The sequence below is a fragment of the Serinus canaria genome, chromosome 7, assembly GCF_022539315.1.
Source record: "Serinus canaria isolate serCan28SL12 chromosome 7, serCan2020, whole genome shotgun sequence".
Lineage (NCBI taxonomy): Eukaryota > Metazoa > Chordata > Aves > Passeriformes > Fringillidae > Serinus > Serinus canaria.
This window is the reverse complement of record NC_066321.1, coordinates 9,989,232-10,014,796: the sequence shown is the minus strand read 5'-3', so window position 1 is coordinate 10,014,796 and position 25,565 is coordinate 9,989,232. Positions and strand designations below refer to the sequence as shown.

At 40.7% G+C, this 25,565-nt stretch overlaps 1 protein-coding gene across 3 annotated transcripts in view; it reads right to left on the bottom strand.

The window, feature by feature from the left end:
- Positions 1 to 16,372, bottom strand: part of MYLK (myosin light chain kinase) — a 186,548-nt gene extending 170,176 nt beyond the window's left edge. Inside the window, exon 1 of one of the 3 annotated variants that reach the window (XM_018911339.3) lies at positions 16,121 to 16,372. In XM_018911339.3, coding sequence (XP_018766884.3) covers positions 16,121 to 16,283 — 163 coding nt within the window. In that variant the 5' untranslated portion in view covers positions 16,284 to 16,372. The remainder of the gene's footprint in view (positions 1 to 16,120) is intronic. The other 2 variants (XM_009087830.4, XM_018911340.3) reach the window with 2 other exon arrangements.
- Between the last annotated feature and the right edge of the window lie 9,193 nt (positions 16,373 to 25,565).

Here is a 25,565-nt window from a genome sequence, read left to right as displayed (position 1 = left end):
GAAAAATGGAACTTAGCTAAAACCATGAGCCTCTACTTGCTACTCTGCACCATACCAGCCTAGAGGTAGGGTGCAGAAGCCCATGCTTAAAAAGAAACCACTGCTTCACAGTCTAGGAGAAAAAAATATATGCTGATTAAGAGAAAGAATAGGATTTGCAACATTGTTATGTCAGCAGTAGTAGAATCAGCTGCAATTCCTCTTAGAAATGAGGAGGCATACTGCAATAGGAACCACATTGTCTCTAAAAAAATCTCAGAGAACATTATGAGCAAGTTGTCTCCAACATCTCAGATTTATAGCATGGCCTGGCTCAGAATCACTGCAATTTCAGAGCTTCCTCACAGCAAAAACTGTTATTAAGGCCTGAAACTCTGGCCAAGGCTTTTATTCCTATAGCAGTTTATTATTTTCCTCTCTTCTAACCCAGGAAGTTCAACAGCACAACATTCTCCCTAAGCTGAATGTCAAAGTGTGTGCAATAACAGTTTAGAGCTGCAGCATCCACCTCCATAAGCCCTTTCTGTGCAAACCACTGGGGGCATGTGTGGTCTCGAAGTCATCAAAACACATCTCATTCCACCTTAATCTCTTCTGACATTAAAAGAGATCACAGGTAAGAAAAAAGAAAATTGTGCCTTGGCAAGTCCCTAGGCAGTATCTGGCATTGATGTGTGTGAAACAGGAATGCAATGAAGGTGCAGAAAGGAAAAAGTTCAGGGAAATTTCTGTGTAAGCTCTGATGCACAACACAAATGGACAATACTGCTTGCACAGGGAACAGCTTTTCCAGACAGTTGAACTGGTTAGAAGTGGTGAAACAGCACAGCTTGAAAATCCCACCAAAAAAAAGCAAATTTTCAGTTTATTGAATCAGTCTCTTTTTCCTTCAGGGAACTGAAACATTTTTCTAGGACTGAGAAGACTCAAATCCAAAGGCAGATTCACTGTGACACTCCAAGTCTCCCAGCTGATTCTTCTGCCCAACAAGTCTGCACTTTATATATTGATGTATGGAAGAAATCCTCACGTAAGAAAAAGGAGATTAGAGGTTAATCTTTGTTTTAACAATAAAAATAAGAGGCTACTTCACATTTCAGTCTCATGGGTTAAATGGAACCTGCTGTACATGTGGCCATCATGCACACAAAACACTGCCACTAAAAAAAAAGCATTTCTTTGTGGGTCAGAAAAGTGGGTTGGACACTACACTGCTGTCACAAAGGGGCAGCTCGTTCAGTCTGACCCACTGGATACTGTCAGTAATTCAATTTAACCCTTTCTCATCTGTTAGGCTCTGATTGAGCCTGATCAGTGCTGTCTGATTGAAGCACAAAATACAGGAAGAAAATTCTAAGCAGTGGTGTTTAAGGATTTTTTAACAGCTGCTGCCTGCTTTATTGCTTGAACTCAATTCTCTGAATTAAATCCTGTGAAATCCAGTATTTTCCCCAAGAAACACGGCTGGGATTATCCCAGAGATTTCATAGCACAGGATACATGTAGCTTCAAAAGACAGCTCCCTGCTGACTGAAGGAGGAGCAGGTATTACAGGGCTCTTAAGTCTCTGCAAGCAATATAGATATCATACCCTTTTCCTGTAATAGTCTATAGACTCCAATAAATCTACAGAATTCAGCTTACCACAAGGCTACTGTTTTTCAGACCAACTGACCCAATGACTGGTATTTATTTGCTGAGACAAGCTCCATTAAAATAAAAAGTAAAATATCCACACTCTTCCTCCTCATCACCACAAAGATGACATCTTGTTGCCAATCTGCCTGCCAGGAAGCCATCTGGAAATAATATCAATACCACAATGTTTAGGCATCCCTCCAATGCATTAATCAGGTCATTAGAGTTCAATACTGACAGCATCTTTAGGAACTGGAAAGGATAAAGCTGTGGTAATAAGGCACAGTGAAGATGGATCCCCAGGGCCTAGTTAGATCTTCTCCTCCTTTTTTCTTTAAAAAGCACACAGCATTAGCATTTTGTTCCCCAGCGTTTGGTTTAAATTTACCATTCTGGAGAACTTCGAAGCTCAAGCAAGGCCTCTCAGTTTGACGCAAAACACATAATGGAAAATGTCTTCCACCTCACTCCTGTCCTTAAAAGGACATTGAAAAAGTCTGGAGAGAATTAAATGGGACATGACAATGATTCGGAGACTCAGGAAAATAGATTTAAAAAACATAAATACATGCATATATGCATATTATAGCCAAAACCCCTACAAAGTTCAGTTTGAGAGGGTTACTAGCTTTCTTATCACACAGAGCAGTACCTTCAGAGGAAACCCAGAAGTACCAGATGCTAAAGTTATCTCAAACACATACCAAAACCCAGGGGCTGGAAACTGAAGCTGCAGACATCTAAAGCTGAAAATGTTTTTCTTCTACAGTATGAGGAAAGGAAACAACTCAGGAGGAAAAAATAGTAATAAAAAAAAAAAAGGTGTTACATGAGATTATGGTTGCCTATCTTTCCTCAAATGAGAAAAAGCTCCACATGACTTTCTGAGGTATCTATTTTAACAACACCATTGAATATGGTACAAGATGAATGAAATGACACACACTTTTGAGAAACAGCAGAGTAAAAGCAGAAGTACAATAAATCCTGAGATTAAAGAAACAAACATATCACAAATACTCAGTTTAATCAGTTCAGTACAGCTCCCTATTAGAAAAATATATACATATCTATCTATCTGTAGATTTATCACTGCACTAGAAGCAAGCAGCTGTTCATCATCTTGGACAAAACTCTTTAGAGGCAGTGACAAGGCTTTCCTCAGCGTTTGCACATCAAGCTGGCATCACAACTCCCAGTTAATTGCTGTACTGTGTAGCTCCAGTATACAAAAGGAGCAGTCAATCCTTATTCTGAGTTTAAGTTAACCAGAGCTATTCAAAATAACAGTATCAAATTCTGATACTGGACCTCAACTCAGGTTTTGTTTACACAAGTTGAGATTCAATATTTGTGAGACAGTTCAAAACTTTTCATTTATCTAGTATGTTTTTGGGGGGTTTTGTGGTTTTTTGTTGTTGTTTGTTGGGTGGTTTAGTTTTTGTTTTTGTTTTTTTTTTGTTCTGCTTCCAGAAGTATTTCTCTTTCTCCTAAAAGGAACTTTGCAGGGCAGTTTTTCTACAAACTACATTCAAACGGCCTAATTTGAAGAAGAAAGTGAACTGTCATCTAGAAGGGGCAAGGTACAGGGAATCCATGTAAAAAGTTTAAAGTGTTAATTTTTCAAGCTACAAACTCCCAAAAGTTGCTTGTAGTAGCTTCATGTCTACTTTATAAGGACCTCAAAGTCTTCTTGATCAGCAGACAGAGTAGAACAGGTATGGATGATAAGTCATCAGAGTAAATGTGAAAACAGTTTCAGAAGTTGAATCTCTCATTTTGGAAGAAATTATTATTTTGGCTTGCTCATATTTTTGAGCTAATTAATCCAGCTGAACCAATAGAACTAATATTAAATTTCAAGTAGGGGAAAAAAGAATCGCATATTGGAGACTCACAGTGAATTAGGCTAAAGAATTCACCCCCAAAAGATTCTCCAGTGAGCTCCAGAAATTCTGCATGCCAAGCATGTAGTTTAAAGATAAGAGTTTAAATATTTGATAATACCTAAACAACCTCATGGATCCATTTGCATTTCTAAGTAACTTTTCTAAGCTAAATCTAGGCTAAGTCTGCATTAAAGGTAATGCAAATATCTTCACTCACAAATTTGATTCAGTAAATTCCTAAACTGACTTTAGTTAGAATAAGACAACTTTGCATTCAGACATAAAAAGAGAAGATTCATCTTTCTTACCTTTTTTCAGGCTTTAGAGAAGTCCTTTCAAACTCCTTTCTCTCTGATACTCCTTTGTAAAGTGTTTTGAAACCTAGTGATGAAAGTATTAAGGACTATGTATTTGACCATACCACTCATGAAACAATCTAGTAGAGATCCTGCAAATAATCCAAATTAAGGAATGTACTGTACATTTAAAAATCAATTGAAAGCAATGAATTATTATCCTGTTGAAATTATTGATACCTAAATATCAGACAAGTGAAGTCTGGCTGCAGTAGCTATATAAAGCTACCAATCCAACTGCGAAGTAGAAGATGCTCTCTAGATAACAATGAAAATCTTCTGAAGCCTGGCAGTGAGAACAATGCCACAGCTAAAGCCCTCCAGAGAAGTCAAGGACCACAAAAGATCCTGACAGCCACAGAAATTTCACTTGATAAGAAATCACTCAAGAGAATGGGTTAGTCAGATCAGGACTGTACTTAACATCATTTCCTTTGCATGTGTCACAATGAAGTGATGAGGCACAGGAGGTTTTCACCACAGATGTTATTTTGGTCAGCTTTGATGAAAAAATTGCTCTGGACAATTTCACTTTCTTTTTTTTTTTTTTTTTTTTTTTTTTTTTTTTTTTTTTTTTTTCAGTAACTATAGAAATATAGAACTCTGCTTCATTATTTAGCTCATCATAGGATGGGGAACTCCTGCAATTCATCAGTAAAGTCATCGCCCAGAGAAAGCATATACATTTCCAACAGCTTTCTGGTCCTAGAAGGAATGTAGCAGGCTTGAATCCAAGAGTTTCAACAACAAAGCATGGACACATAGCTAGATTTGAAGCAAGATTGGTCCAGAACTTACACGTTAAGTAAAGGCTCAAACAGATGAACTCTGCAAATTTAGGTGTTTCCATTTACAGAATGTGAGACATTCTGCAATTAGCAGGGGACAGGGTGTGCCACAGTGGTAAAAATAAAAATAAATTAAAAAACCACAAAGACTTTAATCCTGTGGTCAGGGCAAAAAGAAGACAGTACCTATATTTATTCACCTACCTAGATATTGTTGATTAATATTAGCTTCAACTAGCCAAGCACTATTATTCAGCAATAATTTGTTTGCATATTCTGTTTCAGTGCTGGATTACATCTGTACAAGCAGTCCTTCAAAATGCATCTGTAGAGAGTAAACACCTGTACTCCTCCTTCAAATGCATGCACATGTTTTATGGAATAAGGACAATCCTCCAGTAATTGCACAGGAATGAATATAAACACACTTGAGCTCTTGTAAACATGTCCACAGAGACTTCTCATATAACCACAGAGTTCTCCTTCAGGTTTTCTTTCATGTCTGCAAAACTGGAAAAGCAGGGCTCTCTTCCTGTTGGATGTTTCAAGTGCATGGGTTTTGAATTTTATATATAATTTAGTTCAGGATTTTAGAAATGCAAAGTTTTCATCACCACTGCACATACTGTATGCATACAAAATGTAATAACATATCCAGCTTCATTAGCACCAGACAGTTTCATACAAAGCTTGTCCCCTTCAGTTTTGATAGATGGCTTCCACAGAGTATTAAAATATTAATAGGTGCTGTGCACATAAGGATGTTTAGAAATACTCAGTACCAACCCCTGTGCAAAAGAAAGGGATGATATAATATCATTTTTCTAGATCCAACTCTCCAGTGGAAAAGAAACTTCTAAGTACAGGGACCATCCAAACCAGAGAAAGCTATAAAGGATACTTATTAAGTAACACAAAGAACAGAGATGTAAGAGTCAAACAAAACCTATGTACAGTTATTTAATTTTAAAAAGGGGAATCATATAAGGATGTGAAAAAAGAAGAAAAAAAAAAAGAGGACCCTCAAAAGGAGCAGTTCAAAAAGCAGGAAGACTCAGGGAGAGTTAGGAGAGTATTGCAGGGCATAGGTCAGCTCACAGAAAATGGATTGCTTAAGCAAAGACAGGGGAGCCCATAAAACATGGCAAGTAAAATGTAAGCAGGAAATTAAAAAGGCTAAAAGACAATCCAAAAACTGCCTACAAACAAAGATGACCGTGCTAGTAAACAGCTCTTGAAATACATCAAGGACAGGAAACTAGCTAGGAAAAGCAGTCCAGCTGCTGGATGACAAAGGTGTACAAAGCACAGATAGGGATGATACAGTTGTAGCAGAGAAGCTCAGGGAATTCTTTACATCAGCCTTTACTGATGAAATTGTTGGGGAGATTTCCACATCCAATGCACTCTCTGTTGCAAATCTGGTAGAGGAACCAGACCAATCTGAAGTAAAATCAGGAAATACCAGACCGAACAAGGAAGCTAGATGTTAATAAAGCACTGAGACAAAACAATTTTCACACAAGTTCTGAAGAAACTCAAATATGACTTTACAGACCAATAGCCAAGGTATGTAAGCCAGAGCTACAGAGAGTCTCTGTGCTTGAGAATCACAAATCTTGCCTGCATAACTTCCAGCTGCAGGAAGGGCTGTGTAGGGAACCTGAAAACTGCAATCTGGCAAGTCTGAATTCATTGAAGTAGGAGAGTGAACATTAGAAAGAGTAGTGCTTCACAGGCTTTTAAAGATGGAGAAGAATCAGCAATGCAATTCCTGGGATCAGTGCTGGGACTGGTGTTACTCAGCATGTTTATCAATTACAAAATTAAATGATTGAGGAAAATATTGGCAGATAGGCTTTAGTGTAGTAATTCCTCAAGGAAATATCAATTCTAAATATTCCTACTTGGAAGCCAGAGCCATCCTTGACAGTTCTCTGAAGCCCTCAGTTCAGTGTTCAATAGCAGTCAAAAAAAGCCAGCAACATCACTGGAATCCTCTGAAAAAGAGGAAGGCAGGACATTTCTCCTCACAGCCTGAGCAGTCCAGCAACTTTAGCACTGTGATCTGCTCTCCACAGACTAAGGAGGACACTACCAAGCTGTCAAAAATGGCAACCAGAGGAGATACTAAAAAGGCTGGGAATGCTCAGTTCAGAAAGAAGGCATATTTAGTGGATATGAGAAGGTATAACATAAAACCCATGAGCTACTAAATGCACAACAGTTGTTTGCCCAACCCTACAAAAGAAGAACAAGGCAGAACTCATTTAAAGGCAACCAACTCATTTAAATAGAAAGGACATTCTATCCAGCAGGTTACAAGCTTCTAGAACCTGCTGTCACGCAAGACTCTAAAGGCAAAGGATGTTCATGGGTTCAAAAAGGGATTAAACAAACTCGAGTCAACAGGTCCATAAATAGACACTTAAATGACTAAACAGGTACATATCCTCTAATATCCTTAACACAAGAACTGCAGAAAATGGAGATGTTTGGAGAGAAATGGATCTCAAGAAACAGCTGTTGGAGGTTCTCCTGTTAACTTGTCAGACACAACAGTGGGCCAACTGGAGCACTGAGGCAGTTCTCAAGTTATTAATTTTTAGAGTTCCCACAACTCACAACTTAGAGTTCCCACACATCACACTACTTCCTGAGGATAAGCAATGATCCCAACAAAACAGCAAGGTGATAGAAAGCAAACATATTCATTCCCCCTCATGACAGGGGTGAGAATGGGACAGGGACAGATACAACCAGCAAAGAAAAGGAAATGAAACAATTTGGACCAGTTACAGGTGCCAGAACTTCACATGTAACACCCTTTCCCTAAAAACACCTTTAACATCTGTACACACAGTACAGTAAGTAATTATTTTACCCACCCACTTTAATTTTAAATTAATCAAAGTTTCATTTTAGAAGCATTTTTTAAATTAACATCATCTTTGAAGACAGTAAATAATTTATATCTTTAAAAATTCAATCAGCAAGGCTGTATTTCCAGTCTTGTAAGTGAAATATAAGCTTGGACAAAAGAAAAAAAAAACCTCACAAGAAATGCAATTACAGCAAGTTTGGGTTTAAGACAGTAAATCCTTTGTTTTGATGTTCAATTTATTTCATTACCTTGTTACTCATGCAGTTTTAAAAAATATTTTTGTTTGGCCCTTCAGGGAAAAAATTTCTATGCTACACAGATAAACTAACCAAGTTTGACAAAGTTTTCTTGTTCCTGTCTGTGACATAATCTGTCTCAAAATCTTACACTTGTAAGAAAACCAGCTAGAAAGGAGCTAGCACTGGAAAGCTCACCACAGAAATCATGACAGGCATGAACAGACATGAAACATCACACATTTTTCTTTGCAATTTAGTGAGTAGGCTTGTTACTACAGTCCCCTACTCCGATATCAATAGCCACACATTACTAATACAATATACCTGTATTATAGGTGTATGTGCATATAAAAAACCCACAGGACCCTGCAGTGCTTATGAACTGATCAGCAAGTTCAAAGGTTGCCTTAGTTGTCCAGCAAAGTACAGTATAATATAAAAACAATGTAACAACAAGGACTAAAACTTATTTACACATATATGTTTACTTTCACCCTCTGAGACAAAGCAAAAAGTAAAAAGTGGTACAGCATTCGCAGTTAGAGGATCCTACATTAAGTTTAAGGTCAATAGCACACACGGACAATGGAACAAGGCCCACACTATTTTACCTGAAGAATTATCTGACCATGTCCAACTGTCCTTGCTGGTGAGGTGTCTGCAAGTCCTTATTTTTGTAACCTCATTTTCTGGCTGTCACTGTGGTCCAGTCAGGAAAAAAAAGTGAGCCCCCACTTCTGCTCAGGCTAACCAGGGCCACATCAACATCCACAGCTATAGCTTGGAAATGCCTTGGAAAAGGAATATAACTGAGCTCTATATCAGGGAAGAACTAAATAAATCGAATGGGAGCTCAACACTTTATTGTTATCTGAGGTGAACTTGATAAAGGCACAATTTCAGGTAAAGTGAAGAGGCAATGCTTCTGCTGACTGAGTTTAGAAGTATTTTAAGAAAACACACATGAAACTGACTTCTACTCTGTACAAGATGGGAATATTTGATCAATAAGTACCCCAGTGCCTGTGTTCAGGCTGACTTTAGCACAAAATTTGAGCATAATTCCCCATCAGTTGCAGCAAACCTTGGTCCCACAGGCCAGGGCTGAGGGAAAATGGCGGGAAGTGCTTCGATGGCATGGCAGGAGGTGAGGCCTGCACAGCACCGCTCCTGCCCCTCGCCATGAGGGGATTCCCTCCTGGATACCCACTGCCATCCCACAGACACACCTTTAGGCACATCCCTGAGCAGGGCTGAGGGAGGGAATGCAAATCATGCCCCTCCCTTGGGAATGCTGCAGCTCAAGACTTCCCAAACCCACGGCCTCTTCCATTCAAATGTGCTCACTCTACTCACAAGCACAGTCACTTTCACAGCAACATGAAAAACTGCTGTGCTGCAAAGGAACAGGAAAATGAGTAGGAAGAAGAAAGGGAAATGTAGGAGAAAATAAAACAAACCTTCTTTCACCACTCCATGTCTGTGAGAAAGAGGCAGCCAGACTGCACAGACTCACAAGCCAAGATCTCATCTTAAGAAACCTGCAGGATACACGCTCAGATATTTGCCTGCCTCTTTATATAGAGTTCAGTTAGCACTAAATGCCTCCAGCTGGTTTCAAGTTACAGCCAGGGGAAGTAGTACCATAAAATTCCTCATAGCCACCCAAACCATTACTCTTGTATTTTTTTCCATGTGGGGTCATCACACCCCCTCTGGAAAGCTTAGAGGTATGATACCACTGCAGGCCTCTTCAGAGAGAGCCTGACAATGGTGTATTATGAGGCTTGTTGTAACATCCTTTCAAAATTCTTAAGGTCCAGTGGTTTAGAGAAGAGGGTCTTTTGTGTCTGCTGTCAGTTCCAGGAAGCTCCTGTCACTGGCATGGAGACTGCATATGGAAAAGAGCTGCTAAATAGACCAGTTAAAAGAATATAGGCCCAGTCTTGCTCCCACGTCACTGAAAACCATGAATGCTGCAACTCTGTTGAGGTCAGAGGAACTGCACTGCTGTGATGCTGGGGGTGAGACACCGGCTGTTGTTTCCAAGCCAGGGCTCCCTCTGCGATGTTCTCTCAGGCTCTGCCCATGATACACCCCCGAGGCCACCAGGACCACAATGTCAGCTCTGAAACAGCAGCAGCAGCCTGTGCTGCACAGCCTAACCCACAACAGCTCTGCTGTAAACTTGCACAGAACAGAAGAGGTTTCTCACCTCCAAAACCAGGCTGGACTTGAACTAGTGATGAGTCAGTAACGCTTTCAGACATGAAGCACTGACTTAATATCTTCTTCACCAAGAAAAGGAAAGCTTATGATCCTAAAAGGTCTGAGGTAAATAACCTAAATAAAGCAGCACATTTTTTGACAAATTTCTCTTTCCTGTGTATTTTAAACACAGATTGCTTATTGCTTTTCGTTTTGAAAAACAAAACTGGAAAAGGGAAACTGGAAAAACTTTCCTTTTGATACAATCAACAGTGTAAGAACATACAGTGTATGTCTGACCTGGACTGTGTGAGTGCTTCTTACAGAACATGCCCACATACTTTACTCTTTCTACCCAGTCACATTTAATCTTTGTCCAGGAGAGATGGTCAGTATTTTGGTCCTGAGGGTTTTTTTAATTTTTTTTTTTTAATGCCACTGATTCCAATTACATGACATAAAACATGTGAATGAAAAAAACCCTTTAATTCAGTATTTAATGAACAGCTTATACCATTATAGAGAATTAAAGGAATTATATATGTCTTCCATTAGGAGACAAGCAACTTCTTAATAGTCAACACTGCCAAAAATATTAGGCAACTACGTGCATTTTATAATGGGTTATTAAAGCAGACATCCTGGTTACTATTTGCACTGCACATTCACATAGTAAATTAAATTGTGACTGTCATTTAGAAGATATGGAAAATCTCACACCCCTGTCTCACCTTGTTTGCCTATTGTTTTGCACCGGAAATGTTCATCAGTTTATAGAATTTAGAGAAAGCAACATCACCTTGAAATCAAGTGCAACAATGCCCTGCTCGGAATACAGAGCTGGGAGCTCTAATTCCTCTGGCCCATGCTGCCTGCAAAGCACAGATCTCAGAGGCCTCTGCAGCAAACAGGAAACTTGCAGTACTTCCAGGCAGATAAGAAAAGCTAAAACTGGGATCCTTTCATTATTTGTAATATCTCAGAGGGCCTGTGCCATACTGTGTCTCCCAAATCCTCTTTGTAAGAGTATTTGCAACTTGGTCCTTGGTCTCCCCATTACTCACTCATCCTTTAACATTTTGCTGAGGTTAACAATCAGGATTGTGATTTTTGCTGCTTAGCAGTGGCTCCCACTGAAAGCTGGATTACACTGGTTTAAACAGTATATAAAAGGTCTCTGGGTGAAACTACAGTTTGGTGACCAGATTATCCTTCACTACACAGTTCCAGTATCCTTTTTGGGTACATTTCTTTTGTTCAAATATCATCCTGCCACTCTGCAAATACCTCAAATCAAAGGATTGCTGAACAATAACAGAAAAAAAGCAGTAAAACAACAACTCAGAATAATGATTTTAACCTGCTGTGCAATAATTAGAAATAAACTGCAGTGAGTGTGTAAAACAGCACACGCCATCACTCACTTTCCTAAGCCAGGATGTCTGTGGGCTCTCAGCAGTTTATCACATTTCACAAGAAGCAGCAGCAAGTGATGCACGGGACTGGCAAATAGAGCAAGTATTTCTTCTCCCACAGGTTAGATCTTCTGCTTTCACAGAGAATGTGTGGTCTGTTTGAACTCTTTTCTGATGAAGAAAATAACTGAAAACATCCCTCTGTGACAATTCTGTATCCTGTGACACACTGGCTGCATCACAAGCCCTAAAAATGTCTTTGGTACCATGGAACCTATGCATACAAAACAGCACTTCAGTCTGAGGAATTAATATGCTGTCAGCTGGTCGTGTTTTTGGCAAGTGAGTGAATTTAATCCAATTACAGCAAAGGTGATGAGGTCAAGCTGACTCCCAGTAAAGAATCACCAGAAAGACTATCCTCAAAACAGAAGACACTGCAGCTTGCTACACATGCTGTAGTGAAGTTTAGCAATGCTCAGACTTGTTACAACAAAGGTAAGTGCCAAGAAACTGCTTAGTGCCAGCAAACAGAAGAGGAAAGGGATTCAGCAAGAACACACTTTGTAAAGCACACTGTAATCCTAAGCACTTAATTGCCTTTGGCAAGAGCTGCATCCCATTGCTCTCTCAGAAGTCGTTTTATCTGCAACTTGATGCTCACAGCTACAGGGATGAATGGAGTGGGGGAGGAGAAGGAACTGGGGGAGCTAATGAGAGAACTACAGTTACCAGACTGTTTTTGATGAACTACCAAAGCAAAATATAAAAACTACTGGTATGTGCAAAGCCTGATCTGCATATCCGATGACTCTCAGAGAAGCAAATTAAACCAACTCTCCTCCAGGCCCTTTAAATCACCTGCAGAGGCTGACAAATTTGTTGTAGAGCTACACACCTGTGTTTATACTTTAGCATTTGCATATGTCTAGCCTCACTTTCAGTCATTCTCACTGAACCCATATAGATCAGTGTGAATTTGAAGGTGTAGCCAGTTTGTTTCTTTTCCCTGCTTCTAATGCAGCATTCACAAATATTTTACAATATGTTAACCCAAACTTATTGTTCCCACATAAATGGAAGACTTAAAAGTAAATAATGCACCAAGCCTCTTTAATTAAATAAGGAGTTTGGGGGAGGTGTTTCTGCAGACCCTTTTAAATCTTAAAGCCTGCCAACTGGATGAACAAAAGGTAGATTAGGCTCACATGGTAAATCCCAGCAAACCTGAAAAGCCTTTGTTAATAAGTCACTAAGGGAATTTTTCTTTTTCCCCTAGAATTTCTGCTCACCAGAAGTGAGAGTTAAGATTATTCAAGCAGGTTTGGTTTCCAGCAGCATTAAATGGGTATATGCCTCATGGAGCTCTAATCTCCTCATTTCTATAGAGCTCAATTCTCCTTTCATTCCTACTAAAGCAGAACCAGTTATTCCTAGCTTTTATAGAAGGAGCAGCTGCTGAAAGTTCAGAGGCAAAAAAAGTTTATGAAATTAGTTAAGATTCCCACGAAAACTAAACTGGAATTCTATATCAGCTTTAATAGCAACAACAACAGGAATATAAATGTATTTTCATTTCACTTTGTCATTTCTTTCAAGTAGCAGGTTGCTAATGAGCCTTTTAAGTTTCCATTCATAAGTTAGTGTTCAGAAGCTTGTTCACAGAGCCAAATGACATGTTAGTCTGGCAATTAGTTTACTCTTCTGTCTGTAGAGAGGCTTAATGAAAACATTATTAAAGACAGACCTTGGTCTAGCACACTTCATAGACCCTGTACAATTGCTCAGAAAAGACACAGATTTCAGCAAAACCCATCCTGCAAAAGACACAGATTTTAGTAACACCCAGACAATGTGGATGGCATTTAAAGCTGTGCTAAATTTTAAAAAACCTCCAGAGTCCATCCTACCTGGAACCATCTGGCTTGACTGATGAATTCTTTTCAGCACTATAGATTAATCATATCTTCCCTGCATCCAGTGCTGAAATCCAAACAACATATGTAGCCCTAATGTACATCATGGAAGCATTCTCATCAGTGGGATGAAGGCAGCTGTACAAAGCTTGCTGAGATCCTGTTTGGTGTAGTGGATGCCACAGGAAACGTTTAGAAAGTCTGCTGAAACAGGTGCAGCAAGGTGTTTCTAGAGCCATGAGAGAAAGGATCCCCTAACCTTCCACGGGAGGTCATAAAAAAACCAGAATAATTTAGCATCAAAGAGAGAAGAGTCTGTAATCAGCAAAGGGAAGAAAAAAATTACCTTCCTTACTCCTAACTCATACCTGTGGAATAAAGTTTGGAAAAGCTATTGAGTACAGCTCTAAACACAGCAAAGGCAAACAACCACAGCATGTTTTATTATGTACTTGACAAGTTTATGAATGAAAGGAGATGAGTCTGTCTGTAAAACCAGGATCACTTCCAGCCCATGCTCAGACCTGAATTCAAACTACCCAGAAGAGTCCAACAACCACAGACTGTGGTTACCAATTCTCCAGAGTCTAACCAGAAACTTCAGCCATCTCCTTACATGGCTCTCAAACAGAGCTTCTGAGCACATTTCTGGATTTAGACATCCACAGCTTTAAGGCACAGCATTTGGAGCAGTTCTGAACATTATTTACATCTGCATTTTGTTTTAGGAGGGCTCTGAAAGCAATTTGTAGCTGTTGGTTTATAGTGTTTCTAAGTACAGTGTATTTGGCCTGCGTAAGGATATTGGTATGGCTTTTGATTGACTGTAAAAATCGGATCATCGCCCAGAGGAAGTCCTAATGAACTTAAAGGAGGAGCCAGGGAGAACAGAGAACACGAAACAGACCAAAAACTGGTGACAAATTATGCGTCTCTTACATTTAACCTAAGCCAATGGCAATACGTAATCTCAGCTTATTTCAGACTTTATAAATTCCCTTTCAGCATTATACAAGCAAAGCAACAGAACTTCACTGAAGTATTTCCTTCATTCTCCTTTGCACCATGCAGCAGGGCAACTAAAGCTATGGAAACAGGCTTGCAACAGAAGAGTATCTGATTTATAACTTTCTTTGCAGCAGACCTTTTAAGACTTCCCTACAAGACAAATAAAAATGGGGTCAGTGCCATTAACTGGTGTGAGCTCCCACGTTTATATAAAATTCTAGTTGTGATGTTTATTAAACCAGGCATTTCCTTTCTGCTCATGTCCATCTAAAAAGGTTAAATGCCAGTAATAGGTCACACACCAGCACAGGACATTCTGCCTATCCTTCTAGTGGCCGGTCCTCTGGTAGCAAACATTCTTCTGCTACAACCAACAAAATCCCTCCAGTTACTTCTGGAGTTAAAACATTTGTCCTGAATACAAATGAATAGCATTCATTTGTAAAAGGGGAAGATGGGTGTAACATTAGTGTACCATGAAAATGTGTTATCATGAGCACTTTGTTACAAACTGCAGAGCACACAGTAGCCAGCTACAGAAGAATAGTATCACTTAAGGAAACAGAAAATATCGGATATGTGCCAGATGAAAATTAAATATTCAGTTATTAGTAAATATAATTTTGGTATAAAAACAGAAGGCTCCTAAAATGCTATCCTAGAACCTAGTTCCAGAAACATCTCATCAAACATATTGTTGCACAGGAAGACACATATTATATTCTGCAAATAACAAGTCATTAGCAGAATAAAATAAAATAAAGATGTGTGCAGGAAGTAGCAGGAGAAAGATAATTATTCTCTTAGGCATTTAAAATGAGAGAGAAATTACTATTTCTCTTACAGCTCCACTGACAGAAATGGCATTTGCAGCACTCCACAGAGAGGTAGCATAATTTTGTAGAGTCTTAGTGGGGAGCACACCTTCTGCATGTCGTGCAACTCCACACTCATACCGCCCCCCCCCCCAACCCAAAGGCTTGGAAACTCCTTAGAAGAAGGGTGTGGAATCAGGTATTTGCACTTATCTTCCCAGCCATTCCCTTTGTAGGGAGAATCATGCAGCCTTCAAAACACTTTTGATTCCACTTCCTGACTCTAGGAGTATTCCTGTGGGTTTACTTTGCAGAAGACAAGACTAGGGCAAAAAGTATCTTTAAAGTGTAAGAGGAGGGAAGGGTCCCCTCTCTTTTCATCCCTGGTTTCCAGCCCCTGCTAGTCTGCCATGCCACTCCCTTCCAGCCTGAGTGCAGGGATCAGTGCCAGGCCAGAGTCCAGATGTGCACATACAGGAAAGAGGATTAAAAGGCAAAGAATCCCCAAAAACATATTGCTCCATAGCGTGAAGGCAGCCTGCAGAGAAGTAATTTCACCGCCTCTGCCAAGTTAATGATTTTAAACACTCATCTCCATCCCCCATCCTCATGCAGGACGTTTAAGTGGTGTCACCAGGATTTATCCTTCTCTGAGACTAAGCGTGTTGTGCAACATGATACAAATTACTTTGAGAACAGCAGAAGTTAAAAAAAAAAAAAAATCCCAGTACATACATTTTGTCTGAAACAATAAAGATGTAGATGCGTAGAGAAGGAATGTTGCTACATGAGCTTCCACATATGCATCTCTATATTTGAAAGGCTCAGGACGCCAAGAGAGAGCCAGAGAGATTATCCTTACAGCCGAGCCTATAAATGCTTCATCTTAGAAATCCTTTACTACCTGCCAGTAGAGAAAAATAAAACTGTAAAAAATCATTCATAAAAGATGACAAGTACTTACTACCAGGTTTGCTTGCTCTGGGATTAACGCACTCCGGGAGGGGAGTCGTAGGTGAGCCCTCCTCCCTGCCGGAGCCCAGCTGACGCTCTCGCCGGGGAAGGGACGGGAGCTGGGCTGAGACACCCGCAGGAATCCCGCGGCTCCGGTGCTCCAAGCCCGGCATGTGCGCGCAGCCCGCGCCGCTGGGCTGGCTCGCTGCAGCGCCGCTACCTCGTCTCTCCGGAGAAGCAGGTTTCCCTCTTCTCCTCCTCCTTCTCCGCCTACTTCACCTCCCCCTGCGGAGGATGCCGCGGTACCCCCCACCCGTGCCCGCCCACGGCCTTCTCTCCTGGTCCCGGGGCGCAGCCGGCAGGGAGAGCCCCACGGCTCCGGGGAGCGCTGCCGGAGCCGCCTGGCCCCGAGCTGCCCAGCCCTGGATCTGCAGCTCCGGCCGCAGCCCACCTGCTGCTCGGCTCGGCCGGGCCGGGCCGGGATGGGCTGAGCTGGGCTGGGCTGGGCTGGGCTGGGCTGCGCTGCCCCTCGCACGACGGCAGCGGGGGAAGCGCGGAGCCCGCAGGGGAAGCGGTGCCCAGAGGCGATACCGCCTGCGGTGGGCGCGACTGCCCTTCGCTCCTTCCCGGTGGCGGCTCCCAAGGCAGCAGCCGGGGGACCAGGGGGAGCCCCGGGCGCACCAGGGCCAGCGAAGGGAGGGGCACGGCCGGCCCAGCCCAGCTCAGCTCCTGTGGAGCGCGGCTCGCCCAGGTGGGGAGGCTGCGGATGGGCGATGTCCAGACCTGGGTGCGAGGTGTATGAGGGGTGTGCAGGGATGCACATGGGTGCCATAAGAGCTGTGCGCTGCAGTGCCTGTGGGGATGTGAGAGTTATAGACCTTGTATCTATGAGGTGCATGTATGGGAAGTGTAGAGGAATGTGCTTATGGGCTCTCATGGGATGGGAATGAAATACATATGGGAGATCTGTGTGTGTGTTCTCCAGGAACTGCATAGCTTGCATATAGGGGAGAGCACAGAGGATGTATGTGCAGGTTTGCATGGGAGTGGGATAGGATGCCCCAGGGGTGTGTATGGGGAGTGTAGAGATGCGTGTGGAGCTGCAGCCCTGCCGTGCAGTGCTTTGATGCCAGCCACAGGGCATTCTCTCAGGCATACAAGGGCCTCTGGGCTGTCCCTGACTTGTCCACTCCCATGGGCCTGCCTAGGGCCCATGCTCTGGCACATCTGCCAAGGGACATCCAAATCTGGGGCAAGGGATTTATTTTAATAAACCGTTTACAGTTAATTGTGTTAAGTGCTAAAGTAGTATAGAAAGAAGAGCAAATGGGAGATGGGGACAAATTGAGTCCTCTTCAACAATAAGACCTTAGAACTGCTGTTTTATAATGTGGAGACTCTGAAGAGGACAGGTAGTATAATCACATAAATTGAGAACTTAAAGCCTTTCTACTCTGATATTTTAACTTTGTTTTCATTTGCGCATTTAAAAAACCCAATCAACTGCCTATTTGAAATGGACTTACAGCCAGATCATAAACACACATGGACATACAAAAAGCCCAGGTTCTATGGATTAAGCTTTCCTTTTCTGTCCTCTGACGTTCTTCTGTGCTGCAGATTGCTTCTAGGTGTGTTAATACATGGTTCTGAACTGCTACAGGAAAAGTACAAGCTGTAGAAAACCTGCCTCATCCACACGCACTAAGATACTTTTAAGGGTGATGGAGCAAACCACAGCCCAGAATACAATTCTTTCTCTTCCCTCACTGTTTCATCCTAACAGCCATCAACTCAGAAAAATGGGGCTAAGATAAGCAAGTCACAGCAAAGCTGTTCTTGGCTGCAGTGATGCCAAGAGTTTTATATTTGCAGAGACCTCAATATTTTCCATTTTGATTCTGAGGTGAATTTTTCTGCCATTGATAGAGCATGTGTCCTGCAGCCCAAGTAGGCTGTACATGGAGGCAGTGCAGGCTGCTGCCTTTTCCTGGTGCATCATTCCTGGTACTGAGCTTCTGTGAATGATGAGAGCTGTTTCCAGCATGAGTCTATAAAAAGTCATAGCCATCGCTTTTGACTTTTTCAGGTGCAGTACAAATGGAGTGCACTGAGGGAAATTGCTGCTAACTCATCAGGAGGAGGCAGTGTTAGTTTTCTTTTTCTTAATTCCTTTAGGACAACAAAATGCTTTTGCTGTTTTAAAGGCTCTGAGACTTTGAAAATAGGTTAATAAAGACTTATTTATTTGTTTATTTTTATTTTGACCAGAATCACTGAGAAGGGAATCCTAAAGAAAAGTTATTTTATTTTAAACCTCTCTTCCTCTTGGTTACATCCAGCCAGACTGATACTCCTGGGCTTTTTCCTTCTCACTGCATGGTTGTGGCAAATTCTGGATTGGCAAATGTTTTTTGCTTTAGCCCAAATCAATCCCTGATCTTTGCTGACGTTCATGACTGTCTGTCTATAGTGGATTTCAGATGGCAGTGCATGCACACAGAGTTCCACAGCTACACACCCATCAGCACATGAGCTGTTAAAAGCAAGGTGATTGTTGCATGAACACTTGTTTTCTGCAGATAAATGATTATTTGGCATTAGAATATAGAAAATACATGAAAACCAAAGAGGCACACAGAGCCAGGGACAAGCTTGCTTCAACCTTCTCCATGGTCTGACTGAAGACTGTACTGCCAAAACCCTCTTAGAAGGAGTTTTCTTCTCAACATATTTTAACTGTTAAGAAGATGCTGCTCTGCATCATGCTTATGCTTTTCTGTGCTGATTTCTAGACTAGACTTCATTAAACCTTTTTCTTGCAAATATTCTCATGTCTTACCAGTTGGGAATTGCTGCTCTAGACAATCTTGTAATAACATCAACGTCTCTGCTTTCAATTTAAAATGATTGCTCAGGCCTTAAACACTCACAAAGAACAAGGCCCAGTGTTGCCAGTGAACCCACATCTGCCTTCAGCTGAGAGGGAGGAGTAGGAGACACTTGAATCCTGATGAAAGCCACTGAACTCCATAAGGAGAGCAGACGGTGCCCCTGCTGGGTTTCAAGGGATTGACTCATTTTCAGCACAGTTCATCTTTTTTCCTGTTTTGTTTTGCTGAGTTTTTTGTTGGGTTTGCTTTGTTGGGTTTTTTAATTGCACAAGTCAGATCAAGAAGGAAAAGAAAAAAAACAAGTGAGGGATCTCCCATTCTAGTAGAAACCAGAATGACATAACACTTAAAGTCCAATCCCCAGAGTCCTTTGTCCTCAGAGCCCTCTAGGATGCTGGAAGTCAATAGTTCCACTTCTTTAGATGCTGATCTTAAATCTGATCAAGCTCAAGATAATGAAAGTTCAGATATGACATTTAATGAATGCTGCTGGCTACAGTAATCCTGTGCATTCTGAACTGGCTGCTTGAGGGTTGTTTTTTAATTGTAAACATCCTCCATGCTGCTGCTCCAGGGACATGTTTAGGAAACAGCGGGTTGCTGTGTTTAAACGATTTCAACTCATCTTGACCTACATTTAGATTTTTGTAGCTTACAAGCCACGGACTGTAACCAACAAAACCCTCAGAGAGCTTATATAGCTTCTGTAGGGCAGGGCACAGGAAATGAGTGAAGGATGAAGTTACCCAGCTGAAGTGTTAGGAAAAGTGAGTTACTGAAGCTGAACTACGGGGTTCAGATGATTATCAGGTGATTAGGAGAACAAGGAGCAGTACTGCATAGAAGGAGTAAATATAACCTCTCCTTTTGCCTTGTGCTTTCTTCCCCATTCATTCTTTCAGTGGAAATCTTTCTGTAAAATCCTTTAGGTTCCTTTCACCATTGTATTTTGATGTGTGCTTCCTTCTCACTTACTCTTCTGCTCCAGAAATTGCTCAAGTTTAGGGCTTGTTCCTGATATGACCCCTAATTAATCAGGGAAACTGCTAGAATAAGATACTTAGGAATTAACTTTATTGGAAAGGAACACATTTGTCCATTTCCCAGAGCCCATTCTTTCTTTTCTTTCTGATACAAGAGCTTGTTTTGGTTTTTTTTCAGAATGTAAACACACATTTTAAAAGCAATGCAGTTTCTATCCTCTTGAGATTAGAAGATAATCTTTTAAAAAGTGAGCCTCTATAATATCTTCCCAAATCTGCAGGCAGACTAAATTATCATCCTCATTCTGCTTATGTCTTTGCTGATAGAAAGCTTTAAAAGCCTGTGAGTTTCATGCTGTAAATAGAGATTGAGTATGTAAGGAGGGAGGAAGCCAAGAGGGCAAAGCACGATAGTAGTAGTAATGACATCGACATACAACATTTAGGCCAGCATCAGTTTATTTGGTTCAGGAGAAAGAAAACTTGGTTAGATGTGCCAGCAAAAGACCACACAGGTAGTTCATGCCTGTCTGGTGACTTGTGCAGGTATCTGAGCCTTTATACTTCTATGCTTGATGGAAAGAGGCAACAGGGCTGTAAGCATTTGGCTGCTGGGGAAATTTCAGATTTGGAAACTCAGCAGCTGTTTTATCATCTTGTATTTAGAGGCTAGAATAAGATAAGCTAGTGAATAAACAAGGAAGATCTAGCAATTTGAGTGATTTTAATAGCACAACTAAATTGCACAACTTGTGTTTCAAGCTAACAGACTGTTCAGACTAGCAGACCAAATATTTGGTTGAACTACAAATATCCTGCATCTTCATTTTTCTAAAGCCACAGGTGGTGGCAGAGAACTTCAGCTTTCATAAATTACAGCATCAAAACCTTCTGTAACTACTTCTGACTGTTGCTGAATGAAATCCCTCAGCAGGGTGTTATTGGTTTTCATGTGGTAGATAAAGGGAGTGGTTCCTCAGTGTTGTGCAAATGGACACAGAGAAACAGATTGACCCTCCAAATCAATCAGAGTCACAGAACATCCTGAGCTGAAAGATACCTACAGGTCTTCAAAGTCCAGCTCCTGGCCCTGCCCTGGACACCTCAAGACTCACACCATGAGCCTGAGAGCACTTTCCAAACACTTCTTTGGCTGGTGCTGTGACCACTGCTCTGGAGAGCTGTTCCAGTGCCCAGCCACCCTCTGGGTGAAGAGCCTTTTCCTAATATCCTACACAAACCTTCTTATGGTTTACTGTAAAGACAATCAACAGAAGGAAAATCTTCCCAGTCTGCACTGTGCAGTTCACTGTGTCCTTTCTCATTAAATGGGAACAGTGCCTGTGAAAGGGGAAGATACAGCCTTTTGTCCTAAAGCTCTCACTTCAGCAGAGCTAAGTTCAAATTGACAGGGGGAATTTGAGATGCATCAGAGGCTAGGAAAATTTAGCAAATATGCCTATTACTGTTTCTACCAAAGCACAGTTATATTCTTCTCACTAATCTGCAGTGGAGAGCTTCCATTACATCTGGAGTTAGTACCCATTGCTATGCATACAGAGACCAGCCAAGCCAGCTACAGAGTATAATTTACTTTTATTACAACCTTCAGTCTCTAATCTCAATTTCTGGCCTAAAGAAAGAAGCACTGGTCATCGCTACATGGCTACAGCATAATTACAGAAATGCACAGTATTCTTATTTTATTGTTCTTTTTTTCCCCCCTTTTTTAATGCAAACTAAACAATGCAGATACCCCAACCCTTGGGAATGAAAGTGAAGAACAGTGTGATAGAAACAATGTCTGGCAAGTGTTATATAACACATATTTGTAGCTTCAAGAAGTAAACATGATAAATTGGGAGATATATTTGAAGTTTGCCTAATTCATGGCAATAAAATTGTTGTTAGTTGACAAAGCTCAGATTAGGTAACTTCAACAGTTATGGGAGAGTAATGTAGCATTTGTAATTAAAAGCTTTTGCCAGGAAATCCTGTTCAGTTATCGACCAATACACAAACAGTAAAAATGCAAGAAGATATAGTTACCTGTGAATGCAGCACATACCTGACCATGCTCCAGTGCACATTTGGCATTTCCAACCTCCCACAGCAGGAGTTTCACACAAGTAGTTCACTATCTATATTTTGGAAGCCAACCCCAGTTATGCTGCAGTTATACCCAGGCTTCTGGATTTATAGCCTGATGTCTATTTTCTATTTTCCTTTTTTCACCTGCAGAGCAGGTGAAAATATGCAACTTATTGAGGGGAATGCTCTCCTCCAGGAGGGGGATGCAGGATTTCCCAGGCACTACCAAAACAACTGGATTTTCACATCATTCATCTATGGCACATGTACCTGAAGATACCACGTAGATGGAGCTAGCACAGTTTACAGATTTAGGGAGAAAGAAAGTTAATACTTGTCCCCTTCCTTTTTTTTTTTCCCTGAAAGAGGAAAACATTCATTTTTACCAAATTTAATGAGAGAAACCAATCTGTCTTTATTTGTGCCCTAGCTGAAAGTATTGTCAGCAAATTCCATCTGGACCAAAAGCTTTAAGTCCCTGTGGTGGTGTCAGATTTCTCAGACTTTTAAGTTAAAAATTACTTTGAGCAGATTAACTAGCTGAGACTTGAAGATAAATCTGGCTTCTCTTAAAGAAATGTGTTTTACACACTGCTAAGTGTGCTTGGTTCCTCTTTTATTCAAAGGAAGTAAAGGAGTTTTGTGAAAAGAGCCTTCAATAGGGTCTTTTCCTTTTAAAACTGTGGAAGAGTTCCAGCCAGTCTGTAGCACTGGCTTGAACTTTATTTTTCTCCAAAGCAAGAACCCTTTAGTTTTCAGTGGCTTCCACATTTTTTCCTCCTCCTTTTGTAAAATGTGCCAGTGAAGTCAAGTGGGTTGTATTAACATTTTTTCGAACATTCACACTTAGGACCAAAAAAGGAAATACTTAATAAATATAACCAGGAATATGTTGGAATGCTGATCTTCTGATGACCATAGGAATTTTCAGTCATAAGGTCTAATTAAGTATCCCAAGTTGGAAATGCTTCCAGTGACTGTTACATCTCCTTGTTATCTGGTCAAACATTTTTAAGTCAGCCCCAGTGGCTTCTGTGCCAAAGTGATATTTTTAATGTGAATAAAACACATGCACAAGAAACTGCATTAAAATTCACCTAGGATAGTAATATTTTGGCCTCTCAAATCTTCTCTGAAAGCTTCAATTTAACTTTATGCACGGGAGGATAACTGGCAATGAAGCAGCTCTGCAGCTCTGCAGTTGTATGTGTTTATTTAGAACAAAAATTTTTAGTCTAAGAAAAAATTGTCTGTGTGGCTTAGTATGGCAGTTTGGACCACCATTGCTGACATTCTTAAATTGTGATGGAGTGGGAAAAAAGGGAAATAAAGACATCACGTGAGACAGTTTTCCAAAAACAAATGTAACACTGTTATTCAAGAAAAAAACATTTTTGCAAATATTAGATAAAGAAAACAAAAATTAAACACAGATATAGAAAATTATTAATTAACCATTTCTGATTAGGAGCAGGAAAATTCCAGTAGTACTCAGATAGTCAGAGCTGCTTTGTATTAACCTCTAAAATAAAAAAGCATTTAAAGAGACAATCAGTGCCCTAAGGAGCATCTCCTCTACACAGACAAGTCAGACAAAGGAAGCTCATTGTTTTAGAATTAGGGAACTGAGGCACAGAATAATTGTCTTGTCTGCAGCCAGTCTGTGGTAGGAGGGTAATTGAATGCAGATCTCCTCACCACATGCACATTCTCTATCTATATTCCAACTGGTCAGCTGAAAAAGCCTTTCATTAACTGCTCTGTCAACATACCAAGAATTACAGAAGACCAAGAACATTTCATATGCTTCAAATCCACTTCTGCCACCATGGCATTTAAAAGCATGTAGGGCAAACACTTACCACAGACACACTGAGTTCTCCAACCCAGAGAGCAGGTTGGAAAGTTACAGACTCCTCCCCTTGTGATATTCCCATTTACATTCTATTTTTAACTCAAATTTCTTGATGCAGGATCAAGTTTTTCTTTAAAAAATCTTGAAAAAAATTTCTAGCTTTCCTTTAGCTGGAAGGTGAAGCTTTATTTACTTTAAGCTAGGATCTGCCTTCTTAGCATACCTTTCCTCACACAGGGAATGGCATTTACCTGTCCAAACATGGTAAAACATGGTGCATCATCCACATGAAGAGTGAGGCTATCATAGCACTCCTAAAGGCAGCAAATGCAGTTCTCAACTCTACCAACAACCAGCAGAAGCCAGGAATTAATCTTGTTTGTGTCAATGTAGTTTTTGGAGAAATCAAGTAAGAAAATAACTATAGGAAGATTTTGGCACACCAAAGAAAGTTAGATCAGGCCACTTAGCTGAGCTCATAGACTCCAGATAAAAGGGGCAATTCACAGTCCAACTCCACTTCTAGGCTGTGACACAAGGGGGACAGAAGGTGTTCCCCAAAGCAAAGTATTTTCTTTTACAGACCTGTGAAAATACCTCACCCAGTGGGGCTCCACAGGCCTCCTGCAGTACAAATAACCAACTGCCAAGTCAGGCCATTTGTTTTGCTAAACACAACCTTCTCCAAAGCATTTTTATGTTACACATTTGTGTATTTTTTTCATACACATCTTAAACTACTGGGAACCAGAAAACACTTGGAGAACAAAGTGTGAAGGCCTCCATTTGCTCGCAGGACAACTGAGCAACTATTTAAGAACTTTGGCACATGGGCCATGGTAGAAACAGCATTTCAAGTTCTTAAAATGTGGAATAGTAATAATAAGATGTAAAAGCAATAGAGGACATTTTGGTCCTTCTCTTTGGCGGCTTCTCTTTCTTCGAAATATAGAAACTGTTTGATCTTTGCAAGACAAGGAGTTTTGTCAGCACAAGGGAAATTTTACCAAGTAGGAAACAAATCTGTGATTCCTTAGAAGCCTGGGAATGCCAAATCAGTATTTGTTAGCCTCACAGCCATCACCTCAGCAGTGCCAAATTACTCTGTCAGTCAGGCTGCCCAGCTCTTTCTTCATAGTGCAACATGGCTGAACCCTATTTCCTAAAATATTCCCCTGTTAAAGCTTGTGCCTATTCCTTTTGAAGACTCAGCATTTGCTGGTGTCCAGGAACACATTCAGATTCTTTCAGGTCATGCTAGGACTCTGACTCCAATGTGTCCTGTGGCAGGGAGTTCCATAATCTAGCCCTGTGCTGAGAAAATATATTTTAAATCAGTACTGGCTACTGCCTGTCTGGTACCACTTCTAAGAAAAAAAAAAAAGAAAAAAAAAAAAAGGCAAACAAAACAAAACAACCACAAAACCCAGAAGAATAATTTGTGCAAGGTTAAATTTTGTTTCTTAGAAAAATACCCTATACCTTCCTTCATCTCCTCACCAAGGAAAGCTAAAGGATGCCTAGAATCTGGGTGCAGGATGAGAACTAAATGAGGCAAGTTCTTGTTCCTTTTTTGTGATTGCAAAATAGAGAGTAAATTACAGTGGTTGTGTCCTTTATTAGTTTACTTAC